The sequence below is a fragment of the Sphaerodactylus townsendi genome, unplaced genomic scaffold (assembly GCF_021028975.2).
Source record: "Sphaerodactylus townsendi isolate TG3544 unplaced genomic scaffold, MPM_Stown_v2.3 scaffold_27, whole genome shotgun sequence".
NCBI classification, from domain to species: Eukaryota; Metazoa; Chordata; class Lepidosauria; order Squamata; family Sphaerodactylidae; genus Sphaerodactylus; species Sphaerodactylus townsendi.
In genome coordinates, this window is record NW_025950440.1 from 110,528 (window position 1) to 127,376 (window position 16,849).

The 16,849-nt window shown below is 48.4% G+C and overlaps 1 protein-coding gene across 1 annotated transcript in view; it reads right to left on the minus strand.

Annotated features, from left to right (window-relative positions):
* The window catches only part of LOC125425304, a 35,137-nt gene extending 29,853 nt beyond the window's left edge, over positions 1-5,284 (minus strand). The window contains exons 1-3 of the mRNA XM_048482908.1: positions 5,255-5,284; positions 2,740-2,793; positions 1,495-1,534 (exon numbers count right to left, since the gene is read on the minus strand). Of these exons, the coding sequence (XP_048338865.1) occupies positions 1,495-1,534; positions 2,740-2,793; positions 5,255-5,284 (124 nt within the window). The remainder of the gene's footprint in view (positions 1-1,494; positions 1,535-2,739; positions 2,794-5,254) is intronic.
* Positions 5,285-16,849: the final 11,565 nt, after the last annotated feature.

Genomic DNA, 16,849 nt, shown 5'->3' on the forward strand with positions numbered 1-16,849 from the left:
TGGTCTGAGGTAGGCAAGATGGACTACTGGTCTGATCCAGCAGGGGTTTTCTGATGTTCTTATGAAGGCCTCGGCCTATATGCCCTGTTGTTGGCCCTCCAGAGAAACTGGTTGGCTACTGTGTGAGGTAGGATGCTAGACTAGATGGATCACTGGTCTGAGGTAGGCTAGATGGACCACTGGTCTGTCCCACAGGGCTTTTCTGATGTTCTTATGAAGGCCTTGGCCTCTATGCCTTGTTGTTGGCCCTCCAGAAAAACTGGTTGCCTACTGTATGAGACAGGATTCTGGACAAGATAAACCAATGGTCTGATCCAGCTGGGCTTTTTTGGGGAAGACCTTGGCCTATATGGTCTGCTGTTGGCTCTTTGGAGGAACTAGTTGGCCACTATGTAAGAGAGGATACTGGACTAGATAGAGCATTGGTCTGATCTGGCAGGGCTGTTGTTGTGTTCTTCAGGCTGCACATTCCCCCCTCCCCCAATCCTGAAAGGAAGACAGCTGTCACGCATTTGTTACATAACCTTGTAAATCACTCCAGTTGTATTGGTGCTTTAGGAATCTCAGCACCACTTTGGAAATTTATGAGTACAGGACAAATGCTACCAGCTGAATGAAGTAGGGATGCTAGCCTCCAGGTGGAACCTGGAGATCTCCAGAATTACAGCTCTTCTCTTGAGTACAGAGGTCAGATCCTCTGGAGTAAATGGATGATTTGGAGGGTGGATTCTATGACACTGTACCCCACAGGGGTCCCTATCACCCCCAAGCTCCACCCCAAAACCTCCAGGGAGTTCTCCAACCTTCATCAGGCAACCCTATCCCCCATCCCCTACCAGTGGCTGCGGCCACCCGGCAACCCTATACTCAGTGGTGGGATCCAAAAATTTTAGTAACAGGTTCCCATGGTGGTGGGATTCAGACAGTGGCGTAGCCCCAATGGGGCTGGGCGGGGCACGACGGGGGCGTGGTCGGGCATTCCGGGGTGGGGCATTAATAATTTCTCTGTTACTGTAAAAAACTCTTACTGTAAAAAAAAGTTCCTAATTTCCAGCTGGTATCATTCTGTCCATAATTTAAACTCATTCTAGCAAGTCCTATCGTCTACTGCCAACAGAAACAACTACTTCTCCTCTAATTGACTGCCTGTCAAATACTTCATACTTTCAAATACTTAACTTTGTTTCTAGAAATCAAAAGAAGGATACTTTACTTAAACAAGGAACTTTACCATATTTCTAAAACATGTTTTTAAAACAGCCCAACAGGGAGAATTATCCCGTTTTCTACCTTCGCTAACCAGCCACATAGGAAACAACAGGACTTCATGATTTTTGGACCTAATGGAATTTCTAACGGAAAAGCAGACCCAATTAGTAACCCCCTCTCGGCACACACAAATAATTAGTGACCCACTCTCGGGAACTGGTCAGAACCTGCTGGATCCCACCTCTGCCTATACTTTTTTCTTTCATGATCAAAGGTTTCACTTACCTGGCTTTTGATCCTGTGGTTCTTCAACAGAGGAACTTGCCTGCAAAGGTAAACAGAGGGGTTGAGTTTCCCCACAGGTTTTCCAGCCTCCCGGTCAGACCGGGAGGCCTCCCAGAATTACAACTCCAGCCTCCGGAAATCAGTTCCCCTTGAGAAAATGGCAGCTTTGGGAGGTGGTCTCTGTGGTTTTATACGCTGCTGAGACCCAGTCCTTCTCCCAAACCAAGGCTTCCCTAGATTCTGACCCCAAGTATCCAGGAACCTCCCAGCCTGGAGTTGGCTACCCAAATTCTTAGGCAGGCACACAAAACACTGCAGCTGAGCTTTCTCCAAAACTTGATTCCATGTTTGCTGATAAATGAGAATCCTGCTGAGTTTAACTGGGGGATAATTCAATCCAGAGAAGAAGAAGAAGAAGAGTTTGGATTTATATCCCCCCTTTCTCTCCTGCAGGAGACTCAAAGGGGCTGACAATCTCCTTGCACTTCCCCCCTCACAACAAACACCCTGTGAGGTAGGTGGGGCTGAGAGAGCTCCGTAGAGCTGTGACTAGCCCAAGGTCACCCAGCTGGCGTGTGTGGGAGTGTACAGGCTAATCTGAATTCCCCAGATAAGCCTCCACAGCTCAGGCGGCAGAGCTGGGAATCAAACCCGGTTCCTCCAGATTAGATACACGAGCTCTTAACCTCCTGCGCCACTGCTGCTCCAAGAAGCAAGTGTTTCTTCAGATGGTGTAGCCAGAGTAGTAAATAAGATTCAAAGATGATTCACAAGGGCAAGATCCTATCATGATTTGCACAAGGAGGGGTGGGGGCAGTGGTGGGATCCAAAAATTTTAGTAACAGGTTCCCATGGTGGTGGGATTCAAACTGTAGCGTAGCGCCAATGGGGCTGGGCATGGCACGACGGGGGCGTGGCCAGGCATTCCTGGGCGGGGCTGTGCTAAGGACGCAGCCACTGCGCTGGTCCTTGGGCGGGAAACGAATGCACGCAGGCGCAGGCTGCCATGCACGCCGGTGCACCTCCTGCTAGACTGCTTCAAGTTCTGCGTGCTACTGCTGAGAGGAGGGGCGTAACTAGGGCAAAAATCACGTGGCAAAATCACCCATTAGTAACCCCCTCTCGGCACGCACAAATAATTAGTCACCTACTCTCGGGAACCTGTGAGGACCTGCTGGATCCCACCTCTGGGTTGGGGTGGGGGATGCATTGGGACTGAGCTGTAAGGCTAATGGGAATACTTACGCCGACTTCTTCTTTTACTACATCAGGGAATGGGTTGCCGCTCACTTTGCCCAGCTGGAAAGAATAAAGCAACAGAGGAAAAACTGCCAAAAGGAAGAGTCTCATCGTCAAAGTTTGCCCACGATGTTCACATTATATATCTCAAAAAGCTGCTCTCTTCCTAGACGGAGGTTGGTATTTTGAGTTGGTTTTTGGGGCCCTGCGTGGCTTATTTTGCTCCCACCCCGTCTCTCCTAAAGATGTTTCTGAGTCAGGAAAAAGAGGCCGCCTGTAGTCCTCCATTTATGTGTTGCCTCGCCACTCAAATGCAACCCATTATTTAATCAGAGGACCAAGAGGCCGAGGAGCATGCTTGAAGCACCAGAGGGCGCTCTTGCGTTGAAAAAAAGTGGAGCCCAGGTGGCTCAAATACTACCTGTGTTTTTATCAGGCAGTTTGCAGTACTGAGTGAGGTTTACTCCAGGTAAAAAAGATGGCAGATATGCAGTGGAAGCCCCTTGTAGCCTGTGCGTCTTTTCTTGGCTTTGAGTTCTAATCCTCAGTATAAAGCAGCCTGATCAATGGTAAGGGCCCTTATTCCCGATTTGGGGAGGGGCGGTGGCTTGGTGGAAGAGCCTCTTCTTGCATGCAGGCTCCTGGTTCAATCCTGGGCATCTCCAGTTAAAAGACCCCAGCAGTAGGTAATATGGAAGACATTTGCCTAGAAGAAGGAGAAGAAGAAGAAGAGGAGTAGTAGTTTGGATTTATATCCCCCCTTTCTCTCCTGCAGGAGACTCAAAGGGGCTGACAATCTCCTTGCCCTTCCCCCCTCACAACAAACACCCTGTGAGGTAGGTGGGGCTGAGAGAGCTCCGAGAAGCTGTGACTAGCCCAAGGTCACCCAGCTGGCGTGTGTGGGAGTGCACAGGCTAATCTGAATTCCCCAGATAAGCCTCCACAGCTCAGGCGGCAGAGCTGGGAATCAAACCTGGTTCCTCCAGATTAGATACATGAGCTCTTAACCTCCTACGCCACTGCTGTTCCTTGAGCCCCTGGCCTGCAGCTGCTTGCCTGAGTAGACATTTTGATGGGCCCATTCAGAATAAGGCAGCTTTGTAGGTGACTGTGCATTGCAAAAGAGGGACAGTGTTATCTAGTGGTTAGAGCTGAGGTCCTGGTAGTGATGCCTGTGGACTCCAGGGTGCTCACCAAGTGGTTTTAGAAAGTGGGTGAGGCCAGGAAGGGCTTTGGCCCAGCACGGCTTCTGATTGGCTGTTGGACATTTGAATTGCCTTGCAGATGTTGTCTTGGCAGCAGCTGCTACCGTGACTCAAGGTTCCTCAGTGTGTGACTGAAGGTGAACTGTGGTGGCCATTTTGTGGTTGGTCTCCCCTCCAGAGCCATTTTGTGACTGCGCCCACCAATTTCTGCCCAAACTCCAAAGGTGCCTGCAGGCTCAAAATCATTAGGGACATTTGGGTTAGAGCATAGGTGTCAAACTCGCGGCCCTCCAGATGTTATGGACTACAGTTCCCATCATCCCCTGCCAGCATGGTGCTGGCAGGGGACGATGGGAACTGTAGTCCATAACATCTGGAGGGCCACAAGTTTGACACCTGTGGGTTAGAGTGTTTGAATACGATCTGGGAGACCCTGGCTCAGCTCCCTGCTCTGACATGGAAGCCGGCTGGATGATATTGAGCCATACATTCTTAGCCTAACCTACCTCACAGGGCTGTTGGGAGAATAAAGTAGAGATGGAGAAATGATGTCATCACTTTGAGTTGCCAATGGAGACAAAAGGGGGGGGTATAACGAGTGAAGGGGGTTTTTTTTTAAGCGTGAAGCAGGTAATAAAGCCATTTCTGACATGCTTGTGTAGTCGTTACTGAAAACCATAGAGTTTTTGGCCCAGGTCAGATTAGTAGATCATAGATATTTTGATAGAATTTAGGCCAGAATAGACTAGCAGATAGCTGATAGGTGTATAGGCTTGTGGTAATTTGCATATTTAGCAGAGGCTGATGGGCATTCTGTTGAAATGATCACCATATCATTAAGGTAAAGGTAAAGTTTCCCCTTCAGTCGTGTCCGACCCTGGGGTACCACTGCAAGCAGTGATTTCATAGGCAAGCCATTTTTGTAGGGTAGTTTGCCACTGCTTTCCCCAGCTATTCTTTACCCCCTAGCTATGAGCTAGGTACTCATTTTCCGACTAAGGAATGGATGGCTGAGTTGACCATGAGCCAGCTGCCAGGATATCTGACCCACAGGGGGCTCGAACTCCTGACCGTGTGAGTGGCAGTGCAAGCACTTAACCACTACGCCACGCGGCTCCTGTATCATTAAAAGGTGGTCTAAAACTGGACTGGGATAGCTAAAAGAGCAAGAAGAAGTTAACTGAGGGTGTTTCCCCACTTACCTTTGCTGCCCTTTGCTGCGCGCCACTCTCAGCGCACATCATCTCTGGCAGGCGCCACTGGCGTCTTCTTTACCACCCTCGCTCTGCAATGCTGGGTCATCAAAAGGCACTTACTCTCGGTGGAGCTTGTGGGATGCCGGGCATCGCCGAAGGGGCGCGAGAGCGGCAGCGTCGGGGCGGCTGCGTTGTCGCTGCCCCTATAGTGGGGAGTGCCGGGGGACCCCACGCTACTTGAGGAGAGTAGCGCGGGGCTTAAGGTAAGTGGGGAAAGGCCCTGAGAAGGACTGAAGGCCGTTTCCACTGAAGAGCAAAACTGCTCTACAAGTTTTGGAGCTGAAAAAGGACAGAACAGAAAGAGCTGAATGTGGCGGCAGCTGGGAGAACTGAGCTATCGTCCATTGGAACGGGAGGATCCGGAAAGCATTGAGCAACCCTTCTTCAGAGCAGCAGTGACTGGAAAGAGGATGGGGCAGGACCTGCCGTAGCTGAACTCCTGAAGAGCTGCACGGAAGCCCTTAGCACAGAGCTGCCCCATCTTGTCTTGGCAGGAGAGAAGGGGGCCTGCTCCCAGGGCAACTACCAAGCTGGAAGGCTCATTTGATGTCATTCCAGGAAGTCTTCCTGTTGTGGCAAGAAGGATTGGGGAGGGGGAATTCTGCTTCAGATTTGGTCTCAAGAGGAACACACAGGGCTGTCTGCAAGAAACTGTGAAGCAGACTTTGCTATTCTGCAACCTGCGGCTCTCCAGATGTTCTCTTTCTCACAATACTAGAACCAGAGGGCATTCATTGAAAATGCTGGGGGGAAGAATTAGGACTAATAAAAGGAAACACTTCTTCACGCAACCTGTGATCGGTGTTTGGAATATGCTGCCGCAGGAGGTAGTGATGGCCACTCACCTGGATAGCTTTAAAAGGGACTTGGACAGATTTATGGAGGAGAAGTCGATCTATGGCTACCAATCTTGATCCTCTTGATCTGAGATTGCAAATGCCTTAGCAGACCAGGTGCTCAGGAGCAACAGCCGCAGAAGGCCATTGCTTTCACATCCTGCATGTGAGTTCCCAAAGGCACCTGGTGGGCCACTGCGAGTAGCAGAGAGCTGGACTAGATGGACTCTGGTCTGATCCAGCTGGCTTGTTCTTATGTTCTTATGTTCATGGACTACAAATCCCATCAGCCCCATTGGCCGTGCTGGCAGGGTCTGATGGGATTTGTAGTCCATGAACATCTGGAGAGCCGCAGGTTGCAGACCCGTGGTTCATGAACTGTCCGGATATCTTTGGGAGTGTTGTTGTAAACGCTTTCTGTCGTAGTTTAATAAATTGGATTCCTGTTTTGAGTTTCTTAGAATTACTTTAGACTTAGAACCTGGACCTTGGGGACTCAAGGGTTGCAAAAGGGGAATATCCAGTGCAACTAAACATTCATCAAAGTCTGTCTTTGAAAGAACTCGGCGTTGCTGTCAGACAGTGCAATCCAATGTAAAGTTCCTCCTGTTTAAATCCACTGGAATCAAAAGCCTAAAAATAGAATAAATCTGTAGGTTTGTATGGTGTAGGTCTTTCGAAATGCAAAATTTGTCTTTTAGAGCCCTCTGGTGGCTGTACATATTTTAGCAAGAAACAAAATGGATATATGTGTGTGCTAAGTGAATTAGTGCCCTTCAAAATGTCCTGTCATATACCAAAGATAGAAAAGAACTTATTCACCTGCCAACGTATCTTTAGGATTAAGAATTTGTAATATAAGTTGGTGAAAGTGATAGAAGGTCAATATAGTTAGCAGGAAGTGAAATATTTGTGTGGTGGTTTTTTTCTTTCCAGTTACTGTTTATATATGAACTTTTAAAGCTTTATATCTGTTATATTTCAATAAAATTTATTAAAAATAATGTCCAGTCATTCTCATCTATATTCATTACTTTAAAATGGGATTATTTTCCCCTGTGCTTTCCTGTCTCTCTAGGCCAGGGGTCTTCAAACTATGGCCCTCCAGATGTTCATGGACTACAATTCCCATCAGCCCCTGCCAGCATGGCCAAGTGGCAGGGCTCATGGGAATTGTAGTTCTTGAACATCTGGAGGGCCATAGTTTGAAGCCCCCTGCTCTAGGCCATTGTGCCAAAAAGTACAATATGCCTCCCCTCACGGCCAAAATCAGTGCTCAAGGCAATTGACAAAACAGCATATCAAGCTCACGGTTAACACAAAATATAAGTCCTTAAAAAGAGTCAGAAGTTCCCCAAAGTGAAAACCACCAAAAATATTAAAACAGTTTTCAGAAAAACAATCAAAACAGTAAACAAATTGAATTTACTGCCGTTGTGGATTTTCTGGCGCGGTGTGGCCGTGGTCTGGTAGCTTTTGTTCCTAATGTTTCGCCTACGCCTACGGCTGGCATCTTGAGAGGCATGTCCCAGTAAGACTTGTTTCTCCCCGTGGTTGACTTTCTTCCTCTCCTGTCTGTCGGATTACGTCTGTGGTGCCAACTTCCTTTCAAGGAGCTCGGCACAACCTGCCAGTGGTGTAGCGCCAACAGGGGCAGAGGGGTGTGACAACCAGGGTTTGTCATTGATTGATTCCGCACTTGCGTTATCGACCTAAGTTCGAGCTGCGTTCGACCTAAGTGCTCCGTACAACCATTGGGATCGACGTGGTTTTGTACCAGCTTCGCCCCGTGTAACGGTCCAATTTCCGACTCCAGTTGGGAACTACTGCTTTTTCAGGGAACCACGCTCGAACTCAGCTCGATTCCAGTAAAGTGCAGAATCTCTGGTGCCAGGAGTCCCCCATTCAGCCAATCACAGCTGAGTGTTTCAGGCATGCATACAGCTGGCCAATCAAAAAACGCCACCTTCATCCCTCCATTCCTGTGGCAGTTTTTTTAAATAACAGGTATGGGGATAGACGGAACATGGCCGTAGAACAGTAGCCAATCGGAACGGAGCGGCGAAGAGGCACAGGATGATTCCGCCCTCCGAGCTGAGATCAAGCTGGTTACAGTGGGGAACAACAATGGCTTCGACCTAGGTCAGTACCCTTCTCAGGGAACTGGGTCAAACCTATTTTACTTGTGTGAGGAATCACCCATTGTCTACCTCTGTGTAGGAACCCTGGATTTCCTTGGTAGCCTCTCACCCAAGTATCTGATGCAATTATGTAGGACCTGAAAGACAGAGCTATTCCACCAGGCATATGGTTGAGGCAGCTACATTTTTCCATCAAACTCACGGCCCTCCAGACGTTATGGACGACAGTTCCCATCATCCCCTGCCAGCATGATGCTGGCAAAGGATGATGGGAACTGTCGCCCATAACATCTGGAGGGTTGCGAGTTTCACATCTACGAAGGCCTTCCTCTCCCCCACCCTTAATGGTCTGGGTTTAGAGACTGGGATGTAATATCTGAGTTTTTAGCTTCTTTTGAGGTCAGGGCAGAGGTGGTTTTTTAAGGTATTCAGTTATCTTAAGGTATCCAGTCTCCATCTATGGCCCTTTCTGCACACACCTTTCAAAACATTCTGGGGCAGGAAATAAATCCTTTCCTCCATGGAGTTCCACACTATTTTTTACACTGAAACATTTTATTTACAGCCTCAAAATCTTTTCAATGGATGTCCTTTAAAACCAATTTGGATCTTCATTGTGCGACTGAAGGGAAGCTGTGGTAGCCATTTTGTGGCTTTCTCTGGCCCTTTTTGCACAAACCTTTTTAAAAGTTTTGAGGCAGAAAATAAAAGATTTCCTCCATGGAGTTCCGCATTGGTTTTCCCCCCTTATGTTCCAAAAACGTTTTATTTCCATCCTCAAAACCTTTTAAATGAATCCCCCCTTAAAATGGTTCTCTTGCCAGAAACGTTTTCAAAAAAATCTTAGTCAGGTGGATGCTATCTAAGTGATTGAGATACACTCCCGGAACCATGCAACTGCTTAAAATAACAAATTGCTGCTGCTAGAAAGATACATATAACCCAGACCTGGGCATTATACGGCCCGAGGGCCACATCCGGCCCGCCGGATGACCCTGACTGGCCCCCCTGCCTTTTGGCCTGGCCCTCCACAATATTTTCTGTTTCTTATGCGGCCCCATGGAAAAAATAATTACCCACCTCTGATATAACCAGTCTGCTTTATGTATCCACTGCCATCTGTGCATTCTTTCCTTGATATTTACTTTATGGCTTCACATGCTTTGTAGACAACTAGGCTTCCCCCTGGTACTCCTGTCCCATGTGAAATGTGTTACATCCATTATCTCATAGGGCTATCTGCTGCCTACCTTGGGGTGCCTTAGCTCCAAAGATTGTTTTTCACAAACTCTTGGGAAAATGGGAGGGGGGATCTTTACGGGGGATAAAGGGGACGGTGAATGCCAGCTTCATCAGAACTGGCTTTGCCAATGCTACTGATCAATACTTCAGAATCCGTTTATTGGCTTAGGGTTGCGAGACCTAACAGTCTTCCCTTGCTGTGGGATCTATTTACTACATTTTCCATGCCCCTCTGCCCTCCCTGAACTTCCTCCTTGGTGACATTTTCTGAGCTTTTTCTGGCATTTCCTCCATTCACCCTTCCCTGTTTATTTTAATTGTTTCTGATTGTTTGTTGGGGGGGGGGGGATAAAAACTTCAAAGTATTAATTATACAAGCAACAAAGAATCCCAGAAAGAAGGACTGAAACATTAATTCAACAAATAATGCAAAAAACAGGGGGGAAACACCCAATGGCGACCAGGAATTGTTTCGAGGAGGCGAGTGCGAACAAATATTGTGGTAAAGGGGAAGACTGAAAATGTTTTACAAAAATTTATGGCTTCACGTGCTTTGTAGGCAACTAGACTTCCCCTGGTACTCCTGTCCCATGTGAAATGTGTTACACCCGTTATTTCATAGGGCTATCTGCCACCGACCTTAGGGTGCCTTAGCTCCAAAGACTGTTTTTCACAAACTCTTGGGGAAATGGGAGGGGGGTTCTTTATGGGGGATAAACAAACATTACAATTTCAACAGGAAGGAAGAAACCATGAAAATGAACAGAATTTGGCTGCCAGTGTTGAAAAACTCTAGAATCAAGACAGTGACTGATCAGCTCCACACAAACACAGGTCAACTCTCCACACAAACACAGGTCAAAGGGAACAAAGACCAGGATACTTCTATTCAGATCCATTCACCTATTGACCTTGCTATCTTCATTGTTACTCCCATGCTACAGACTTCTTTGTGACTCAGATGCCAGGCTACTCTATTCAGATGGCCTCACCTTTTGACCTCACAGTATATATACTCCACTTGCTTTCCATTCCTGCCATCAGATCGTCTGAAGATGCCAGCCACAGATGCAGGCAAAACATCAGGAGAGAATGCTGCTAGAACACGGCCAGACAGCCCGGAAACCACACAGCACCCTAGAATTTCAAATGTTTCTGCAAGCCCAAAAAAGGTGGAAGCCTTTCTCATTTTGCTATGCAGTTTACAGGGTGACCTTGGGCCTGCTCCGCTCTCTCGCCCTACCTAAGGGTTGTTGTGAGAATAAAACTTGGAGAGCGTGTGCGGTATTTGGACTGCCTTCGAGCAAAGCAAGATTTCTGAAACGGATGGCTTCCGGGTTTAATGAAATCATACGAAATTATTTTTTTTTTGTAGTTTTGCCCTAATTAGGAGGCCGCAATAGCCGTTGTTCCTCGATGAATGAATTTCTGGGAGTCGTCTGCTGAACTTAAAGATGCTCGCGTGTATACAGAGGGGCTGTGAAACGGTCACGGCTGTACTCCAACTGTTACCGCGCTGCCTGGGTAACTTTTATTCTCCCAGATCCGCCAGCTCTCAGCAGCGCAGAGGAACAGAAACGGGACCCAACGCAGCGAGAATAGTGAAAATAAAAATGAATTTATTGAGATGCTGACCTACGTGTCAGCACCTCCGCACCACGGCAACTGCGCTGCCTAGCAGCTTTACCTCAACTTTTATATACAGTCTCCCGCCCGGGAAATCCGGGAGGGTGCAGGACAACCTACAATCATTCGTTCACAAATACATAGGAACCAATCATTCATCCCCAAATACATAGGAACCAATTAGAGTCCAGAGGGCAGTCCCTTCTTGAATTTCGCGGCAGAAGCAGGGCGAGGTGATGACGTAGGCACAGGCGGGAAAAACACAAAAGAGTCCTTTTGGGTGCTTGGGGCCAGGAAACGAAACCTAACAACGACGGCACCCTTATCTGCCTGCTGGCGGGATTAAGGCGGATGGATGTGCTTCTTCCGGGGTTCCCTTTTGTTAAACGTCCATTCATGGTTTTTGCAAATGAAAAGGGACATGCCCAGGTGGAGCAGGAGTGGATTCCCGCCTTGAGCAAAGGAGGCTTCGTGCAGATACGAATGCAAAATACAACTACAATTCCTACTTTCTATCTAATGCAACTTTTCCCCTATCTAACGTATAAAGAAATAAAAACATAATTTCACCTTTATTGAAAACACGATCAGAAATGGAAGAAATCATTTCTGACTCCGCTATCATTACCTGCTTTTGGATCAGGACCAAAGCAAACGCAGGGAAGGTTGTTTGTCCTTGGACGAGACAGGGGGACGTGTTTCCTTTCAGCCGCTGACTCGGGCGAGCAATGTTCAACCGAAATGAATACCTTCGCCTAACGTTGTTGACGTAGCATCCAATGCAAAGCTCTCTGGAAGGGGAGGCATTTCGAGGGGGGGAAGCGAAGAGAGAGAGAGATGAAATGTTTGCACAGGAGTTCTGCATAGCCCGGGGGGCAGGTTGGTAAGGGCTGCTTTCCAAAGAAAACATTTATTCAAGGATTGTTGGATTTGCCTAAACAGAATTGGAAACTGTGCTCTCTAAATGGAAACATGTTTTTCGGCCTTCGGTGAGTTAGAAAGTTGGCCAGAGGCGGCATCGCACACGCTCTCAGCTGCTTCCATAAGGTTGCCAATTACAGGTAGGGAAATTCCTGAAGATTTGGGGGTGAAGTCTGATTTGGAGCTGTGCCTTAGGCCGGGGAGGGATCTCAGCATGGTCCAGTGCCATCAATTTTCTCCAGGGGAACTGATCTCTGTAGTCTGGAGATGAGCTGTAATTCCAGGGGATCCTTAGGCCACAACTGGAAGTTGGCAAACCTGTTCTATACCGGAATTCCCACTCCCTAATGGAACACACCCTGCCCCTGCTATATCGAGGAGCTTCCACATAACAGCGCCATGTTCTTTTCCATCATGGCTCATAGAATTTCCAGGGTATAAGCTGGAGCAAAGTAGGGTTGCCAATCTCCAGGTGGGACCTGGATGTCAGGCTCTCGAACGTGGAAATAACAGAGACCGTAGGAAAATCCTAAAGCAGTTTATTTCTACAACGCGTAGAGTAACACAGAAAGCTGAATCTAAGCTCTCCCGCTTAGATCCAGAGATTATATCCTTCAATCCCCCCCCCCATTTGATTCCCGCCAAATGTGTTTCACAAAGTGTATAACATTTGCACTACAGAGCTTCAAGAAACCTGGGAACGTTCGCACCTTCCCGCAGGAGGGCTGGCACCAGGGAATTGCCAGGGAGGGGAGAGGGAAACAGGAAAGCATTTACAGGAAACATTTGCAATTCTTACACAGCAAGACATCTGGGCATTGACAGGATTGGACCTGACACTGGAGAGTTCCCAGAATTACAACTGATTTTTAAACAACAGAGATCAAGTTCCCTTGGAGGAAACGTGGCTCCTTCAGAAGGTTGGGTTCTGTGGCATCATACACAGGCATCACACCCTTCCCCAAAATCCTTCCCCCAGGCTTTACCTCCAAATCTCCACGAATTTCCCAATCCGTAGCAAGCAACTCTACAGGAAAATGAAACTTTCTGAATGGGGAAACGGCATGTGAACTGCAAGCTGGATCGCTGTGTGAAACCGCCTCCAGCCAGGCCATAGAAGGGGTGGAGCTTAGCTTCACTTTCAAGATGGTGACTCTCAGCTCCCGTATTTCCCCAACATTTTTAGCACTTTAACAGGGCTTTGAAGCACACATACACAATTCAGTCATGGCTCAGCTGTTGCCAGTGGTGGGATCAAAATTTTTTAGTAACAGGTTCCCATGGGGGTGGGATTCAAACTGGCAATCACGTGGCAAAATCATCAATTAGTAACCCCCTCTCAGCACACACAAATAATTAGTAACCTACTCTCGGGAACCTGTGAGAACCTGCTGGATCCCACCTCCGGCTGTTGGGGAAGGGGGCATTGCCAGTATGGGAGGAATGCGCCTTAGCACGTCAGGAGCAGCAGTGGCGTAGTGGTTAAGAGCATGAGGCTTCCAGTCTCTGTTGACTGCATTAACCCTCTTAATGATTTAATTTTGCTAACAGACCTTTTTGCACTTTTGGCCTGTATTAATATCTGGACATTCTGCTACACACACATGGTTGCTGGCATTTATCAATACATGTTGCAGGAAAACCATATTAAATCCATATTTCAATTAAATCCATATTCTAGCAGGAGGTGCTCCGGCGTGCGTGGCAGCCTGCGCCTGCGTGCATTCGTTTCCCGCCCAAGGACCGGCGCAGCGGCTGCATCCTTGCCACAGCCCCGCCCAGGAATGCCCCGCCCCTGGAATGCCCTGCCATGCCCCCATCGTACCCTGCCCAGCCCCATTGGCGCTACGCCACAGTTTGAATCCCACCACCATGGGAACCTGTTACTAAAATTTTTGGATCTCACCACTGGGTACACTCCAACAGGGGTTTTGCCAAACCTAACATTCACCTACAAAGCAGCAGTCTCTATCCCCTGCTAAGCATCCCCTTCCCTTATGGTCATCCCCAAAAATGAAAGCATCCCCAGACTGCACAACCCTCCCGAGGCCAGAACCCAGATAGGGAGCAGGGGTTGCCTGGCTAGGCTGGGAAGAGCCATTTCTATCGGTCTCTAAATAAAGCACAAGCAAGGAACTCTTTGGTGCCACAGTTTCCTGGACTCTTCTGGCAAGACATGAGGGGCGTTGAGGCTCAACAGATGGACTCTGATATGGTATGGTTCCCTCCCCTGTCCAGGCACCCCCCCCCCCAAACCTCTAAGAATTTCCCAACTTGGATTCGACAACCCTATTCATGGGGAATGCCCCATCTCCTCCACAAAAGCCTGTGATCTACTGGTAAGATAATAAACCACAGGCTGGGGGTCCCTGCGCCACACAAACACTCCCGAGGGAGGACAGCTACTGCTTTGGAAAAAACAAGGTCTTCTCTCTGAGACCTGGAGAAACAGGATTTCATGACCCAGGAAGTTCATTTTGAAGTCTAAGGCAGCTATACATTCTAAGACCCACAGTCTGCTTGCCAACCTCCAGTTGAGATTGGAGATGGTCCAGAATTAGAACTTAACTCCAGATGACAGAGATCACTTCCCCTGGAGAAAACGGCTATGGCTTCATATCCACTGTGGTCGATTACCAACACCCCCCCCCCAAATCTCCAGGTATTCCCTAACTCTAAGTTGGCAAGACTAGCTAGGGGCCACGGGATCGTTGCTATCTTCAGTGTATCACACTGTAGCTTTAACGTGCAAGCACGTTACAGGGAGCAGCAGTGGCGTAGGAGGTTAAGAGCTCATGTGTCTAATCTGGAGGAACAGGGTTTGATTCCCAGCTCTGCCGCTTGGGCTGTGGAGGCTTATCTGGGGAATTCAGATTAGCCTGTGCACTCCCACACATGCCAGCTGGGTGACCTTGGGCTAGTCACAGCTTCTTGGAGCTCTCTCAGCCCCACCTACCTCACAGGGTGTTTGTTGTGAGGGGGGAAGGGAAAGGAGATTGTCAGCCCCTTTGAGTCTCCTGCAGGAGAGAAAGGGGGGACATAAATCCAAACTCTTCTCTTCTCTTCTTCTTTTATCAACAGCATTTGTTCTTGGAACGCTTCTGTCCAGGCAAGGGCCAAAAGGAAGATGGATTTATCTGTTCGTTTTGGTTCCTCCCTTCCTATGTTTCTGTTATTGTGGTGTCGTTCAGAGCCCTTCCAGATAGCATAGTTCATTTCATCCCCTGCCAGCATGATGCTGGCAGGGGATGATGGGAACTGTAGTCCATAACATCTGGAGGGCCGTGAGTTTGACACCTATGCTCTAAGCCCAGGGGTAGCATACAGAAATATTACCAGCATTGAAATATCATTCGTGTTAAAAATGGCACCGCTAGCAAAAGGAAGCGGTTTGTTTTCACGCTCGCTGTACGGCTTGGTGTGTGTTCTTTAAGCAAAGGGGAATGAAGAATATGGGAAATCAAGCCGTGCTGTGAAAAACCTGTCCTATCCATCGATGGGTGCAATTAATTCACGGTGCATTTGAGCTTCTATGTCTGAAACGGCCATGGGCCTTGGTTCTCTTTTTCTCACACCAGAGGTCACTGTTGCCTGCCAGTATATCATGGCATGCTCCAGCCGGGCGCATCTCAAATCTCCGAGCATCTCACATCGCCAGCCGCTTTTGCTTTTTTATTTGACTCCTGAACCGCGAAATACCAAAGTAGAGAGAGGGAGTGTGTTTGTTGTGCTGATGTTTGTGTCGACACAAATATCTTTGCAAGTCAGGCTAATGCCGAATTTGCCTCTCTCGAACCGTGGAGCTTCAACCACAATATCTTTGACCTTGAGAATGTAGCTGGGGCAATGTAGCTGGGGCAGTTTGGTAAGTGATGAAATGTAGGTTTGTTCACTTCGTTGAAACCTTACCTTTCCCCCCAGCGGTAACTCAGAACGGCTTATGAGGTTCTCATGTCTTCCATTTTATCTTTAGAAAACCCTGTGAAGCTCTTGACCACTATAAAACTGTAACGACCTTGTTTGGAGGTTCTAGAAAGGGCGTGTAGCTATCAAAAACCCTTAACTGAGGAATGGTACACTCTTATTTGGGACTAGCGTGGCCCGGCCACGCGTTGCTGTGGCTTATTGTGGTGAAATAGGAAAGGAACAGTAGCAGCAAATCAATTGCAGAGGAGCCAGCAGTACATGCTCATGCAAACACGCAGGCCTGATACTGTGCTGCGATGTCAGTGATGTGTGTGCCCGCATTCTTTTGGGAGGGGGGGGAGGATGGCAGGCACCCCTCCCGACACACATCTAGGCTGGCTGGTCATGATCCCTTTACCTGGGAGTAAGTTTGGTTGGTGTCAATGGGTGTCGCCTGAGGAAACCCTCTGAGGGGCTTAACGCCAGCCATTCAAAGTATGTCATGAGTTTGCTGTACTGGGAGCTTACCTCTGAGTAATGCATGCTCTGGTTTTCTTAACTGTAACTGCAGTATTCAGGGGAATCTAGGGTGCCTGCCCCCTCCCTCTCCCATCCCCGTGCATGTTGCCCCTCACTCTTCTACCCTCCCTCCCACTTTTCTTCCCTTGCATGCCACCCCTCCCCTCCTTCCCTTCCCTTTCCCTCCGCTAGGGTGTGGATGGAGTCATATCAAGATGCTGGCAGCCCCCTGCTCTCCCCTTTGCATGCTGCCACCTCACTCTTCTTCTTTCTCCTCCCACTTCTCTTCCTTTGTATGCCACTCCCTCCCTCCCTCCTTCCCCTTTCTCTCCGGGCTAGGAGTGGGTGGAGTCATATCAAGATGCTAGGCCCCCTGCCTCCTCTCCCTGTGCCAGCCACACCCCTCACTGTCTCCCCTCTCAGCTCTCTTCTTCCTTGCATGCCCCCCCCCACCATCCCTTTTC